This window comes from Anas platyrhynchos, chromosome 6 (genome assembly GCF_047663525.1).
Source record: "Anas platyrhynchos isolate ZD024472 breed Pekin duck chromosome 6, IASCAAS_PekinDuck_T2T, whole genome shotgun sequence".
NCBI lineage: Eukaryota > Metazoa > Chordata > Aves > Anseriformes > Anatidae > Anas > Anas platyrhynchos.
The window spans coordinates 5,197,703-5,212,182 of NC_092592.1; the positions used below are offsets into that span (position 1 = coordinate 5,197,703).

At 39.4% G+C, this 14,480-nt stretch overlaps 1 protein-coding gene across 17 annotated transcripts in view; it reads right to left on the reverse strand.

The window, feature by feature from the left end:
• The window catches only part of PCDH15 (protocadherin related 15), an 805,380-nt gene that overhangs the window by 140,384 nt on the left and 650,516 nt on the right, over positions 1-14,480 (reverse strand). For all 17 annotated transcript variants that reach the window (XM_072040299.1, XM_072040297.1, XM_072040296.1 and 14 more), the window contains one exon: positions 13,131-13,224. In XM_072040299.1, coding sequence (XP_071896400.1) covers positions 13,131-13,224 — 94 coding nt within the window. The remainder of the gene's footprint in view (positions 1-13,130; positions 13,225-14,480) is intronic.

A 14,480-nucleotide genomic window follows, 5' to 3' on the forward strand; every position in this document is an offset into this window, starting at 1 on the left:
GGCTGTAATAGCAATTAAGGTAAAAAACTAACACTACCTACCTCATGCAGTTGGTTACTTTGGAATATAGCTAAGCATCGAAGTCTCTTTCTTCTCTGTTTCTCAGCTTTAACTGTTTTGCACTGAGGCGAAATACCTCCGTTTGAGCTTCATGAATTTAAACGTTGTGACAACAACAAAACCAAGACTTTGCTTTATACGCTACAAATACCAAAGAGTTACAGCTAATAATACACATTTCTGTGACCTGTGACAGAGGCTGCAAAGAGAATGAACAGCCCTCGTCATCCACCAGGGAAAAGAGAAGCACTACTGCGCAAAAAACACGGTAAGGAAATTGAAATTATACACCAGGAAAGCCTTTCACTGCAAGAACAGAGAAACGCTGGCACGGGCAGTGCAGGGAGGCTCCATCCCTAGGAGCAGGACACATCTGTCGTGCCCAGCAGCACTGATGGCTGATGCTGTGGCAGAGCACTGACATGCAGGCTAACCTGGTGTTGGAAACCCACCTTGTTAGTCTGACAGGGCTTCTTCCAGTGCTTTATTCAGTTCACATGCAAACAGAGTCATTGTATTCGACAAACGCAGCCTGGTAGCCAAGTATGTTAAGGGAGACAGATGATGGAAACACAGGCATGAAGCCTAACACTGATGCCATACTACTGCAGATTGCTAGTGATGGTTTCCCAAACTCTTTTGTGCTGTTCTCCCAGAGACAGTAATATTTGTAATGATGTGTGTGCTGCAGCTGCTGCTAATGTGAAGTGCAGCGTAAAATCAAGCAGAGGGGATTAAATCAGCTTTCCTGTGCTGTACGTAGATGCCTACTGATACCGAGCTACCCTCACGGCAAGCTACTTGTGAATGAAATGTGTATGGCATTACCGTTCAGGTAACTTCACGGTGCAGACCTAACTGCTGAGAAGTACCCTCCTTGAGGCACTAGGCTAACCCACCTGTTAAAAACCTCACAGGCTCCATAATCTTAAAGAAAACCCTTAACCACCCTGTCCCCTTGAAAAGCAAACACAACCGCAACAAAAGCCCAAACATAAGCCTAGAAACACTCCTCTCTGAATCTTTTCAATGTAGGTGCAGGCAGAGGAAAACACACCTCTGAGAAAAGGAGACGTGATGTTTGCTTGAAAGAACATATCTGTTGGATGTCTGAGGAATTGAGTTGCTATCATTTCTTCTATCCACCGAGTTGCCTCAAAATATGAATAAAATACAATCTAGAAAAACTTACTCCTAATTGTTTTGGAAGTATTTTGTTCCCCTCTCCAAACTTCTACCCTACATCTGAATATACTGTTCATTTTCAAATCCTCATATTGAGGTTTGTTTCATCCGGAGCCTCGCGGTTTCAGAGAAAGGGGGTGCAGAACCATTTTTTCATCGTTACCTGCATTCTTTTTGCTGTGGCAGGCAAAGGGCAATACAAGAACGCCTACAGCTCCCCCATCTGAAACAAAGATGCTCATTCCTTTTGGTTTGCCACTGACAATACAAACCACATTCCGTTTTCCTAATCCAATAATCAGAAATGGGTGTTGAATGAACTTGCAATGAAATTAAATATATTTTGATAATGGCATGGTTTCAAATAGCTATTTAGGAGAGAAAGCCCATTCATAAGCACGAACTGCTAAGACTGATGCTACCATTTTAACATTCTTTCCAGGAACCCTGACAGCTATAGAGCTCACGGCCATCTCTGGAGTCTATCTTTTCCGAAACATCTTCTGGTGCAGTACCTCCTTCGTGCAAGCCAACACGTTTGCTGGTCCCTGAAGTAACTGTCCATAATATATACAGAATATCATCATTTTTATTAAGGGCCAGGCTACTAGTATTTGCCACAGAGGAAAAGCATGCAGATTAGCACTTGCGAAGAACAACCCCTGTACTCAAACCTCCTCACTGGTCATGCTTTCATTGCTGTGTTGCCAGGTCAATCTGATAACTTACTCTCTGCAGCAGTGATCCTGTAACAAGTCAATCTCCTTCACCTTCCAAATCCTCAGATTTGGCAAGCAGCCCAGTCACTGGTATTGGAGTCCGCTGTCTTTCTTCCACGGCAATACACGTGCTGTTGTTTGCAAAAAGGCCTTTGTACTTCACTGAGGTGCCACCTGTGTGAGCAGGCTTCCTTACCAATCCTGGCTACTGGCACAGCGAGGAGCAGAGCCCAAACAAACACGGGTGGCACGAATAGTAACCACGCACAATGCAGCTCTTCCGAAGAGAGCTTCTCTATAGTTTCTTGCACAGAGGCAAATGCAGAAAACAGACCCGTTCCACAATAAGCATCATCTAATACCAACGTAATACTTCAATAGTAACTAACAGAGAATATTCTGAAACAACGAAGGATGGATTCAGACTGGCTTCTTATATTGGTTTGCGTCCAGTTATTTGTTAACTGTTGCTGCCATTCCCATATTCAGTGTATATAAGGAAAATCTACTTGGCCATTCATGCATCATTGTCAACGCAAAACACACTCCCGAACATTTGCTCTGATGATGTGGAACGTGCATTGAACATAAATCAATCTTCCTAAGCTAACTTCATTCAACAGAATAGAGGGTAATAAAAACTCTTAGATTTAATAAACTGAGAGAACTATGGCATGGAAAACATTGGCTTAATAAAGTACTTCTCATTTTGAAAAAGATTTCTTTTCCATTGAAGAGAATTTTAATGGGCTATATCTGATAATCTGTGGTATGTTTACTCCTGACAACACTGAATCAACCCAGAGCAGCTCTCAGAACTGCTGCCAGAACATGCTTTTGCATCTGGTAACTTCTGAATCAAGTGCTGAAAGCAAAATTATTGCTGTGATTTACTTACAGGTCTAACTTCTGCACATAAGTGCATGTCAATGGATATGTGGAGGCTCACATTTATTTCAGATAAACACAGCAACACATTATGGGGAACTCTTACAAACACTTCTCCCAAAGGACAACGTTTTTCTAAATCCAAGTAACTCTCTGCTCTGGAAGCATGCTATTATTAATAATACGATCCTGTCGTCTTACTTTATATCTTGAACAAAAAAAGGGACTTTTTTTCCCTTCAAGTATTCTTGAAACCCAATCATACCATTATCAGAAATGTAGAGCTTACTGAAATGCTGGTATAAATCTAGAAGGGGTCATTTGAGTAAGTGCCAAAGGAGACTCGGATTTGCCCTGGGAGAAGGTAGAGAAATAGGAAGGTTAAGCTCTGCTTAACACAACCTTGATTTTAAGATCTTCTTTGACATCTTTATCAAGGACCAGGATGAGGTGATGATGCACACTCTCAAGTTTGCAGGTGACACCACACTGAGGGAGTGGCAATACAGAAAACAGTCAAATTGCAAGATGTTCAGACTGGATATAGGACATATATTTACCCCATGAGAACAAAAATAACATCTTTTCGGTGTGATATGCAAGGGGTTTCTATATGGTATTCCAAGAGCAAAAGCAACTGCTTTGCTCGTTTGTCTTTGCAACCTAGACAGGCACTGTTTGTCTTTGCAATGTAGACAGCATTCCCAAAATAAGACCACAAAGGATCTAATTTTTGACGCCTTTGTATTATTTGACAGGGTTTACCTGAGAAATGCCAAACCAACTACCACCCTTCATATGCAGAAGTCAGGCTGAAGTGTTCCTTGAGTTGTTCTATAATATAAAGTTATTCTGCAATGTAGAACATGGCATTTTATTGGAAAAGAGAGGAGATTCCAGATCAGACTAAACCCCCAGGCAAGGAAGAACTGCAAAGATTAAAGAGTACTTGCTTAGCTTAGTTTTACAAGAAAAATGAAAAGTTTGCAGCATTTTGTAAGAAGGTAGAGAAGTAGACAGTAGAAAAGATATGAAATTGTTCCCAATGCTTCTGTTATCCAAGGATTTCAAATTGATTACAGTTCTTTCACTTATCTTAAGAATCCTAACTTACCTGCTTGCCAATGCTGCCATAGAGGACAGCAGTCCACCTATTATCTATCAAAAGATTAACTCAAAAAAGCAGTATCATTGCAAAGCAGTAATATTTTGTTGAGATATCAACTGGGAAAACTATTTTATAAAATTAGGTTTTCTGTTCATCCTACACGTTCAAGAGTATTTGTAGTAAAAAGACCATTTCAAACATATTCACGTTTTTCTGTTAGTCACAATTTAGCTAACTATCAAACGTGGATCCATTCAGTGGCAGGATCGCCAAGAGAATTATTCATAACAAGCTCTGGGTTAGCAGCAGCAATGCCTCTGTGTTCTCTTATTTTACTTCATTAACAACAAACTTGGAACTGAGAAAGAATATGGGGAACACTCCAAGAAACTTCTTGCTATTTTATCCTATGCCTTATCCCTCTGATGGAATAAGCTAACCTTTTACATGAAGCAGTAGTCTGTTGGCTACCTTTATTTCTTTAACATGCGTAGAGCAGTTCTGCCATTACCATCAGGAACTGCAATAATCAAAGATAAAAAAAAAAAAAAAAGAAATCAAAAGTTCTGTATCCACATTAGATGGCTCCAAAGTTTTGCTAAAGCTCACTGCAAGCTACAGCTTCAGACTGACATGCTGTTTAGCCATTATTACACAAGTTGAAAAAATCATAGTGCCTTATCCAGAACTGCTGCATGGAGCAGCACTGACAACATCATGATCATCTGTCCTGTGTATAATGTAAAAAGTTAATACCACCACTGAAATCACATTGACTAAATAATTACTGCTTTAAAGTTATGTTCGTTCAGGGATAGCCCTAACCTCTTCTCTGTCTGTCACTGGAACCAAAAATAACAAAGCAAGTACACTGCAGGTCACGTCCTTCTTGACAGCAGCCAAGGTAACCACATCAGCCAATGCAGGAGGGAGCAGGGTACTGAATACATGCTTTGGGGATAAGAGCATGCTGCAGAGAGGATAAAAGTAAACATGTTGAGAAAGGGTTACTGGACTTTGTATGGAGCTCAGTTGCCTGCATCGTTACTGAAGCCTATCATTTCTTACCACCGTTTTCAACTGCAGGTGGCCGTGGCTGCCTGAGATTGCTCTCAGTGCCATGTAAACTGTGCTTCGCTTTCTGTGCAAGTAGTGTAACTTCTGCCAAGGCAGCCTAGTGCAAGCAGAGATGGGGATGCTTTTGTCACAAGTCATCACATCAAAATCTTAAGGCGGTAACGAAGAGCATCAGCAGCTATGAGAGTAATGTATACCTTTGAGTATCAAAGAAGCAAAATTTGTACTGAGAGAAAGACAAGTTCCAATCTGGTGCCCATTTACTTTTGCAAAGCCAGCTTTCTTGCCTTGTTAGTGGGGAAAAGGGCTGTACTGCACATCACAGAGCCTCAACATGTAAGGAAAACATTAATTTTTCTTCATTCACCAGTTCTTATACTTCAAAAGTGCAGCAACATATCTGGAACCTACATCCCAGCTCTCATAACCTACATGTGGCAGACTAAACTTAAGGCAATGCTTGGAATAACCATTAGCAATGAAGATTTTTACTTGCAAAGCTTGGGAAAAATTAAAAGAAGATGTAAATATATTTGAAAAAATCAGTTGCAGCTAGAATCTTTTAATTCTCCCTAACGCCACATTGATCATTACACTCTTTGTAATGAAAGCAAATAGGACAAACAACAACCTGCTTTGGCTGTTTTTAAAACTGGCCTTTTCTAAAAAAAAAAAATAAAAAAAATATTTGTGGTGTGTGGAAAAATAAGTGTGGTTTGGAAAGCAGTTTTGAAGCTAGTACTGGAAATTCATGCATGGCAAAAAGTAGCACAGCTTCGTACCAGGCAGCTCCTATTTATTATTGAAGTGAACTGTGTTTACTTCTGTTTTGTAATAAGCCTAAGTCAAACTAAAGACCATCAGCTGCAATTTATAGCTTTCTTAGGGCCAATAAAATACTTCTTACATTGCTTAGCAAAGAATTATACATAAGTGTAACATTTACATAGCCTCCACAAATATCTTATGTCCTAAGTACACCAGGCCCCGATAAATGTTACGGATGATAAATCTGAAGGAAATTTCGCTTGTGATTTAGTGTATGCTGCCATTTAAATGGAGATTGAAAATGGATGAGAGCATTCTTTGCCTTGGAGAGGAAACATTCTCAGCTCTGATGTCAAGCAAGTTTATTAATTTAGACAAACTCTAAGACAAATGCTATCATCTCTAGATATAAGTAGTCTGCAAATAATAAGATCTGAGGCAAAGCCCAGGGCCTTATTTGATCAAAAAAAAGAAACTGTAAATAATGATTCTAATTTACATATCAGGACTTATCTATATTAAATTCAAGAGATCTGCACTTAAATTATGATATTCAAAATAATAGCCATTCCCCACATGGCAGGAAAAACAGCTGCTCAGATCTTAGGTTACTCTGGGAGCAATAAGAACCAGAATAAAATATGCAAGAAATGTTTAATAACAGGCAAATTGTTATGGCATCCACGTTCAGTGCTCCACGAGAAGAATGACATTGCTAATAGGACTCCAATAATTATTGGTAATGGAGGATGACAATGGAGTGCCGGTGACGAAAAATTGATGAGTAAATAGGACAGGCCAACAACCGACGATGGAGTCAGAGCTCCAGCCCTCTGTGCCTCACTGTGGAACAAGAAGAGCACTGACCTGCTGTCCAAGCAGCTGAAAAGCATCTGAATACCACAGGAATGAAATGCTTCTGTGCGTATGAGATGAAACAGCAGTGGCTGCCAGCTTATATCACAAGCTATATATGCACAGGGTAAATGACCCAAATTTAGAGTACACTGTGTGCTGCATCCACAGCACCCAAGGTAGTTAGAGGTTAATGTACAGATTAGGCTACGTTTGTTGTGCAGGCTGGCAGGGACAAAGCTGTGGAAAACCTGGGCTACACCTTAACTAAAAGTGCAGGATTCAGCATCTTGATCACAAAAGCGTAAAGCTACAGCACCTCTATCAATACTTTTAGATCATAAAACCAAACCTGACAAATTCTAAACAGGGGAGAAACATGAGGTGTTGTAGCCTTCAGCTGCAATTCTCCCAGCTTCCTTGCACAAGGTATTTATTTACTTATAAGAAGAGACTTCACTGTTGCTGAAACTTGGTGCGGAACTGTTTCTCACCTTAAAATAACAAAAGTCATATTTGAAGACAGAATTACAATCAGTACAACATCTTTGATGGAAAACTGTCAATCTACTTCACGAGGGTTATTTCAATCACCCCTTCCCTGTCAGCATTTGAAATGAAAACCTTTATGGGGAATATAGGCCACACAATGCAAGGACAGAAGCTGTACAAGCACTAGAAGTTTGGGAGTCTCCTTAAGCTCGGTCAAAGACAGCTGTTACATCATAAAAACAAGCTGATGGGTGGGGAGAAACCTTTTCTCCTAGAAGAGGAAATCTGGCCAGGGAAATTCTTCATATATAAACTGAAAATTACAGATCTGAAAAAAAAAAATAAGGCTTCCTGATATGAAGCACATAACTTGTCAGGAAAACAGTAACAGGCAGTGTTTGTTTTTTTTTTTTAAAGTTACAACATATATTGTTAATATTAAAACCATTTGAAGGGGAGTTCTTTGGGGGAGGAGGTACAGAATTATCTGTTTATTGTTCCTTTTCATGTATTTAAGAAGTATTCATTCCCACTGCTCCAAAAGATCAAAATAAACGTGCTACATCAAGGTAATACTAAAGTTCCACAATACGAATGGATTCCATTGATTTTTTTCATTTTATTTTTTTTGCAGTCACGCTTTACTGATTACAGACATGTCAGTTTAGTAGAAACCTTTTTAAACACAAGCCTTTGTGTATGTAAAATCTCTTCAGTGAGTATTTACTGTAAGAGCTGTGCATCCTTTATTCTTAATAGATAATGGAACTGATAAGAAGCAGATACGGCTAATTCTTACAGCTGTAACAGAAAATTTTCTGTAATTAACTTTCAGTATGCTATTGAAGTAGTAACGCTCTGCCTAAATTACCTCCATCTAGTGCTACCTGTTGGTTCCAAGCAATGTAATTATTTCAAGCGTCAGGGGAGATGGATGCTCTAAATTATTAGTGATCTTCTCAGATGACTGCAATACCCAAGTATAACCTCCATGATGAAACACACGCTGCACTGAAATGAGGTTACTTATGTTTCACTCTGTGACTGAAAGCCCTCTTGAAATGTCTGCTCTGATCCAGAAGGAGAAGCAGCGAGGAGGAGCATCGCTTGGTGTCTGCATCAGCCACACCAACGCGCCTCGGGGTCCTGGCTCTGCCCACAATCTAGGGCACGTGTATCTTAGCTGGTGCTTTTGTCTCCTCACAAAACATGGCCCCAAAACAGTTTTGTCAACGGCCCTAAAATGATTCCAAATTTTTCGTGAACCATTCACTGCAGAGGAAATGGGCACGGGCTGAGAGTAACAGGCAAAACCTTGGATTTTTGGCCCCAGAGTGCGGCCACCTCTCCTCTTTGCCACCCAGCGCAGCTCTGCCTGTCACCTGAACACCACCATCTGGACAGAGAAGCTTCTGCTAGGCTTCCGAAATGCTTCAGTGACCTGGGGGTTAAGACACTCTGGGAAAAGAGGGAAAGTGGGGATGCGTCTTCTGTGGCCTACAGGAAAACCTCAACCCTGACCAGTATTTCCTGGGTATCACAGAGTGAGTGGGACACTGGACAGATGTTGATTTGTTGCTAAAAAGGAAGGCTGTGGGTGCCTGGGAGGCTGGGAACACCCTCTGGATGGATGACAGATTTTAATACCCGATTACCAGCTCCTAACTGGCTTTGTGAACTAGCCACTGAGCTGCCCTGTTCTGCCAGCATCTGGGCAGTTAAAATCAACCAAGAAGGGGTTTCTGAAGTGCTGGGTAAATATTTTCATGAGTGGACATTTGTGTTTGGGGGTTTTAATTCTGCTTAAATCTCACAATGGACAGTAAAACAATACAGCAGATTATATATTATATATAATATAATGCATTATATTATATATGATCTGTATTATATATATATATGATCTAACGTATACACACTTGTGCATGCCAAAAATACATGTAAATAGCACAGAAAACTTTTTCTTTCTCCAAACACAAGTCATTCATATGTTTCACTTCTAGCTTCTCCCTCTGAAATGTGAAGACATGAATTGTTGCCTTGAAACCCATCCAAACACACCACAGTTTGTGAAAATGATTTTAGCTTGACATTTTTTTTCATTCACCTGCCATTCTTCTACCCTTCAACAACTATGCCAGGTAAAAAATATTTTCCTGACTACTCAACTAACGCATACTTAATTGTTTGTTGCACTGTATTGTTAACAGCGATGGGTAGTGGGTTGTGTTATTCCAAGGTCAGAGAAAAACCACAATTAACGTTAATGCTCTAGGTCATAAGTCAGAGCAACAATAACTTAGGAAGCATAGTCGAGCATTTTAAACACTCGAGAGCATTATAAAGCATGCAAAAGTGATGCAATGGTGTCAGCCAGGCCACACACGGCTAAATGGAAAGTCATATTGCTTTGTGAAGGCATAAATAGGTCTGCATTAATTCTGATGGAATAAGTAGTCCCCAAAAGTCCAAAGGTGTTAACATGATTGTCAGAACACAACATTAGGCAGCTAAATAAACCTTGAGGCTCAGAATACAGAAACCTCACTACTTAGTGTCATAATAACGTAGTTAAAGTCTCGTAGACCCTTTATTAATGAGACAGAAAGAAGTGAGGGGAGAAAAAAAAATCACCAAAAAGTTAAGGTGCGTAGAGCACAGAATTTTCACGTGAATAACTGCATTTAACAGACTTCACAATGACAATGGGAAGAGCTAGCTTGGCACAGAGAACATGGGGTAGAAAAAGGAGGGCTGATACCATACTGCATACTAGTTCAATACCACATGTGGTTTGCACTGCAGACATGAGCTGGCAGGGCACACAGAGCTGGCCTGGCTTGGTTGAAGCTGCAGGGGGAAGAGTTTGAGCCCTGCAAGATCAGGAATCCAATAACCTGCAGGGTTAAAAAGCCAGAAAGCCAGAGGTTGGTACCACTGTGGTGACAGGTATGGCTGCATGCTGTGACATGGAAAGGCACCTGGAGAACATGTTGGTCCTCGAGACAGTGGTGCTGGGGCTGCTGTACCCCAAGGACAATTGTGAACCTTGGTGGGAAGTGTCCTGCTGCCCCCATGTGCTGCCCTCCAAACTATCAGAGACACCAGAAGCAGGAGAAAAAAAAAAAAGATCCACCTCCAAGGAGACACCATGATTTTTCTGATATAAACTAGTTAAAAAGAAAAGGTTCTCCATGACATTTCATTGACATTGAAATCCATGGCCTTAGCAAGAACAGTTTGCCATGATACCAGCTAGCAAATTTAAATGAATCCCTGGCCAGGGAGGAACCTTTCTAGCAGTAGAGTATATCCAAAAGAGCTGGAAATCAAAAAAACAGTGCAAAGACACAAGGAAACCTTACAATTTAGTCAAAAACACATGTTTTTCCTTGCATAGGAAAAACATGCAGATTTAATTGGCTGAGTTGTCCTGTTTCATCCTATTTATTAAACAAGGTGAGGGATTTTTACTGCCTCATTTGTGATAATGACTTGGCAAAAAGCAAACCTAGCCAACTCCTTATTCTTCTGTTTTGTATACTGTCAGCAGAATATTCGTATGGAGGAGAATTTACGTCAGCTTGCCAAGTGAGCCACACTGCAGGACAATTTTTAGAACAGATGTGCACCACCACCAGCAGAAAGAGTATCATAACAAAAGGAAATGGGTACAGCTACGGGAGAGAAAGTCTTGAAGACCCCAAACCAGAAAAGGGAACAGCAGAAAAGGTAACACACACAAGCTAGACAGTGTGACAACGTTACACTGTGAGAACAATTAACAGATATGTGCAGATATAAAACTAGTTTAAAAAAAATATATGAGGGAGGAAATTGGATAGAGAGATATTTTTCAGTGTTATTACTGTAACAACAACATAAATATCCATCAGGAATATTCAGTACCAAAGAGCCAAGTGACCTGCTGGTGTTTTGCTCATCCTTCTGCTTGTCAGGTGATTGTTGTACTAGTTCAGAACTGCTAGGCTTACTGAGAAATGATGAGCTTTATCCTAGTGCTGAGAAACCATTAATACCTTTCTTTGGGTTCTAATTATTTGATTTCCTTGCGGGACTTCTCTTGGTATTTTTTCTAAAAAAGAAAAAAAGCACTAAAAAAAAATTCATTGAAATTTTCATATTGTTACGACTGCTTTTCAGAATGCTGCTGTCTGTATTCGCACACCCGTAGGAGCTCTAGTCCTGCCTTCACTGGACTAGATGATGCATGAAGATTAAAAGGAGAGATTGTTCCTTGAACGCCATTGACACTACTCACTTCAGCCTCACAGGCTTAAGTAGCAGAAAGTTGCTCTCCATCTTTTTTTTTTATGAGCCTAATCTTTTTATTATTTTTTTTTAATATATATGTATTTCTGGTGTTTTTTAAATGGTTGAGGCTCAAAAGCTGTTCCTCACCTTACATACACCTATTTTATGTGAAGCAGCAAGCCATGATTAACTGCAGTTCTATTAAAAATACCAACTGCTCTTTTCTGAGTGTTAAGACAGGTCAGATGTCCACTTAAGTTCCAAGACAGAGGTAATTAATCTATAGATTAAAAGAGAAGGAAAATATTTTCAGTAGCCTTTCTATGCCCTAAATAGTATTTCAGCAGCGTAACACAGTGCAAAACCAAAAGCAAATCTTTCATTTAAATACTCAGACTTCACAACTTGTAGTTTGAGTCGAAAGCAAGTGATCTCACAGCTGTGAAGAATGGAGAATGGTTCAGAAGTAATAAAAATACACATATTAAGATAAATTACTGAAGAGAGCTGTACCCATATTTTTAATGGAAAAAGGGCAGGTTCTGTTACAGTAATTCCATAGTGCCATGGAAATGTGTAAAGGATCTAAAACCTTACAAATGCTTAGAGGAAAAAAATCTGAATAAATATTGAGCAAGTGCCTTTGCTGAAGAAGCTAAAATGGGGAAAAAGAGCATACCACAGAAATCATACACAGTATTTTCCTTCTGCAGCAGTAAAGACTGGGTGAGTAAGGGTCCAAAACACAAAGCTTTCACGATATGTCCTTAAACTGCTGTTCTTAAAGCTGAACACACTGGCTTCTGAAATAGCCCAGATAATGTGGATATATTATTTCACATCTGTCCTTAAAAAGAGTAATTTTAAGGCCAGATAATTAGAAACTTCTCCATTTATGCTATTATTCCATGGCATGAGTCCAGAGCAGAATGCGTGCGCTCCCATTTGTTTTGCACACCCTAACTACAGTACATTCCCTCTGTGTTGTGACTGTTGCTGGCTTTTAGAAAATGCAATTCCATTGCCTCTGCTTGATAAAGAAAAACTTTTAAAAATCCCTGCTTGTTTGTTTTTAATATGGAAATTGAAAACCACAATTTTATTGTGCTAGACAACTGTGAGCAATTGTGTATTCATTTGATTGTGGCGGGTCACTAAGTGCATGATCAGTGCAAAAACAGAAGACAGTAGGTGAACTTCAAAATAAAGAAGTTCTGTTGTATTTTTGTTTGTTTTAAAGAGAATTAACACAGCCATTTTTCCAGATTTTCCAGAAAGCTTAAAAAATCTGAAGCTGGGCAGTGCTTTCATTTGTAAATTCTGAAAAAACAGTCAATGCAGATAAAGTACAAATCTACAGGATAGCTGCCCACATAACTCATCTTCAGAAAGGGCAGGAAGGAAGACTGGATATTTAATAGCAAGTAGAAGAAACAGTAAGGGGATGCACATATCTGAATAACGCTAAACTTTGACTGCACTGGTTCTTGTTGCAGATTAACAGAAATGCAGAAGTAGCAGCCAAATCATTTTCTTTCAGGACCAACGGACACAGCAATACACAGCAGTTCACTACACAAACTCTCTTAGATAAAGGAAAATTTGCTCAAGATCCATATAAAAGATATACAATTGGACCATTTCAAAGTACCCGGCGACACGTTGTAACAGCCTATTTTCTTAAACTTTCAGAGGAAACTCACCCCATCTGGTCTGCCATCCGAGGCTGTAACAATCAGAATATAGCGATCAGTGCTTTCTCTGTCCAAGGGCTTTCCTAAGGCTAGCAGTCCAGAACTAGTGATAAAACAAAAACACGAAATGTTATCACAACAGGTTTAAAATTTCCATGAGCACTTTTGTTCCACTACTTTGCATTACACGAATATTTCCCTTCGAGCAAGTTAATAAGCTTTTAGGCTTTATTATTACTGAAAGCATGTTTTCTATAGGTACAAACTAATAAAAATGATAAGCCATTTTCTAATACTTTCCACTTCAGTACACAGATAATTCAGGGCTAAAATAACAACTTAGTGCTATACAGGATTATACAAAAGACAGTCCTACTCTCATTTGTTAGAAACCTGTTGTGCTATAATAAATGAGATGAGAGAATCACAAGAAGTCTATTAATCACCGAGGAGTCCTGATAGCCCTGACAGGATTACAGCACTAAACTTTGAGAATACGACTTGGATGGTCTTCAGTATGAACCTCCTAAGAGTTTACAGGGAAATACTCCTTACTTGAACATCTCATTACTGCAGTAAAAGCACTACAATGAGCTAGTGGCCTTTCAGTACAAGCACAGATATACTATGTTCCATAATAATATTAAAAAAATTAACGCAGACGTTAATGTTGTAGAGAATGTACCAACACACACGGATCCAGGATGGTATTTATCCTTGTGTTGCAGGGATAAGTAACTTCCCCCATGAAACTCCAGCAAACACGTCGTGGGTAGCACGACACATTTGCAGAGCAGTGTAACGTGTGGTTTTGCTGTGCCAAGCCACGGGGGCTGGGACGTTGGTACACAGTGACTTTCCTCATTATTAATGTGTGTCCCAGACACAAGCATTTGTTGGCCCTAACTGCAAGTTTTACTGGTTGAGTTTGGTTAATGTTCATAACCTAACAACCTAAGCAGATACTTACTCAAAAAAAAAAAAAGTTTTATTAAACCAACAAAATAAAGCCAAACCCAAACCAAGCAGAAGAGGTGAAGATAACATATAACCTATGAATGAAAAAAGATGAAGATAACCTGTGTTTTTTTTTGTTTTTGTTTTTTTTTGTTTTGTTTTGTTTTTTTTTTTTGTTTGTTTGTTTGTTTTTGTTGTTTTGTTTTGTTTTTCCATTTTAGATCATAAATTTCTGCAAAGTTTCTGCTGTGACTTCTTACTCTCAGAGAAGACTTCAAACTGGTTCCACACCAACTTTTTCCAACATTGTTTTCAGCAAAAACAGATACCAGCACTTACAGACAAGCTGTTATTGTAAGCATTATTTTTTTTTCTTCAAATAAATACTGCAGGAACAAGGGA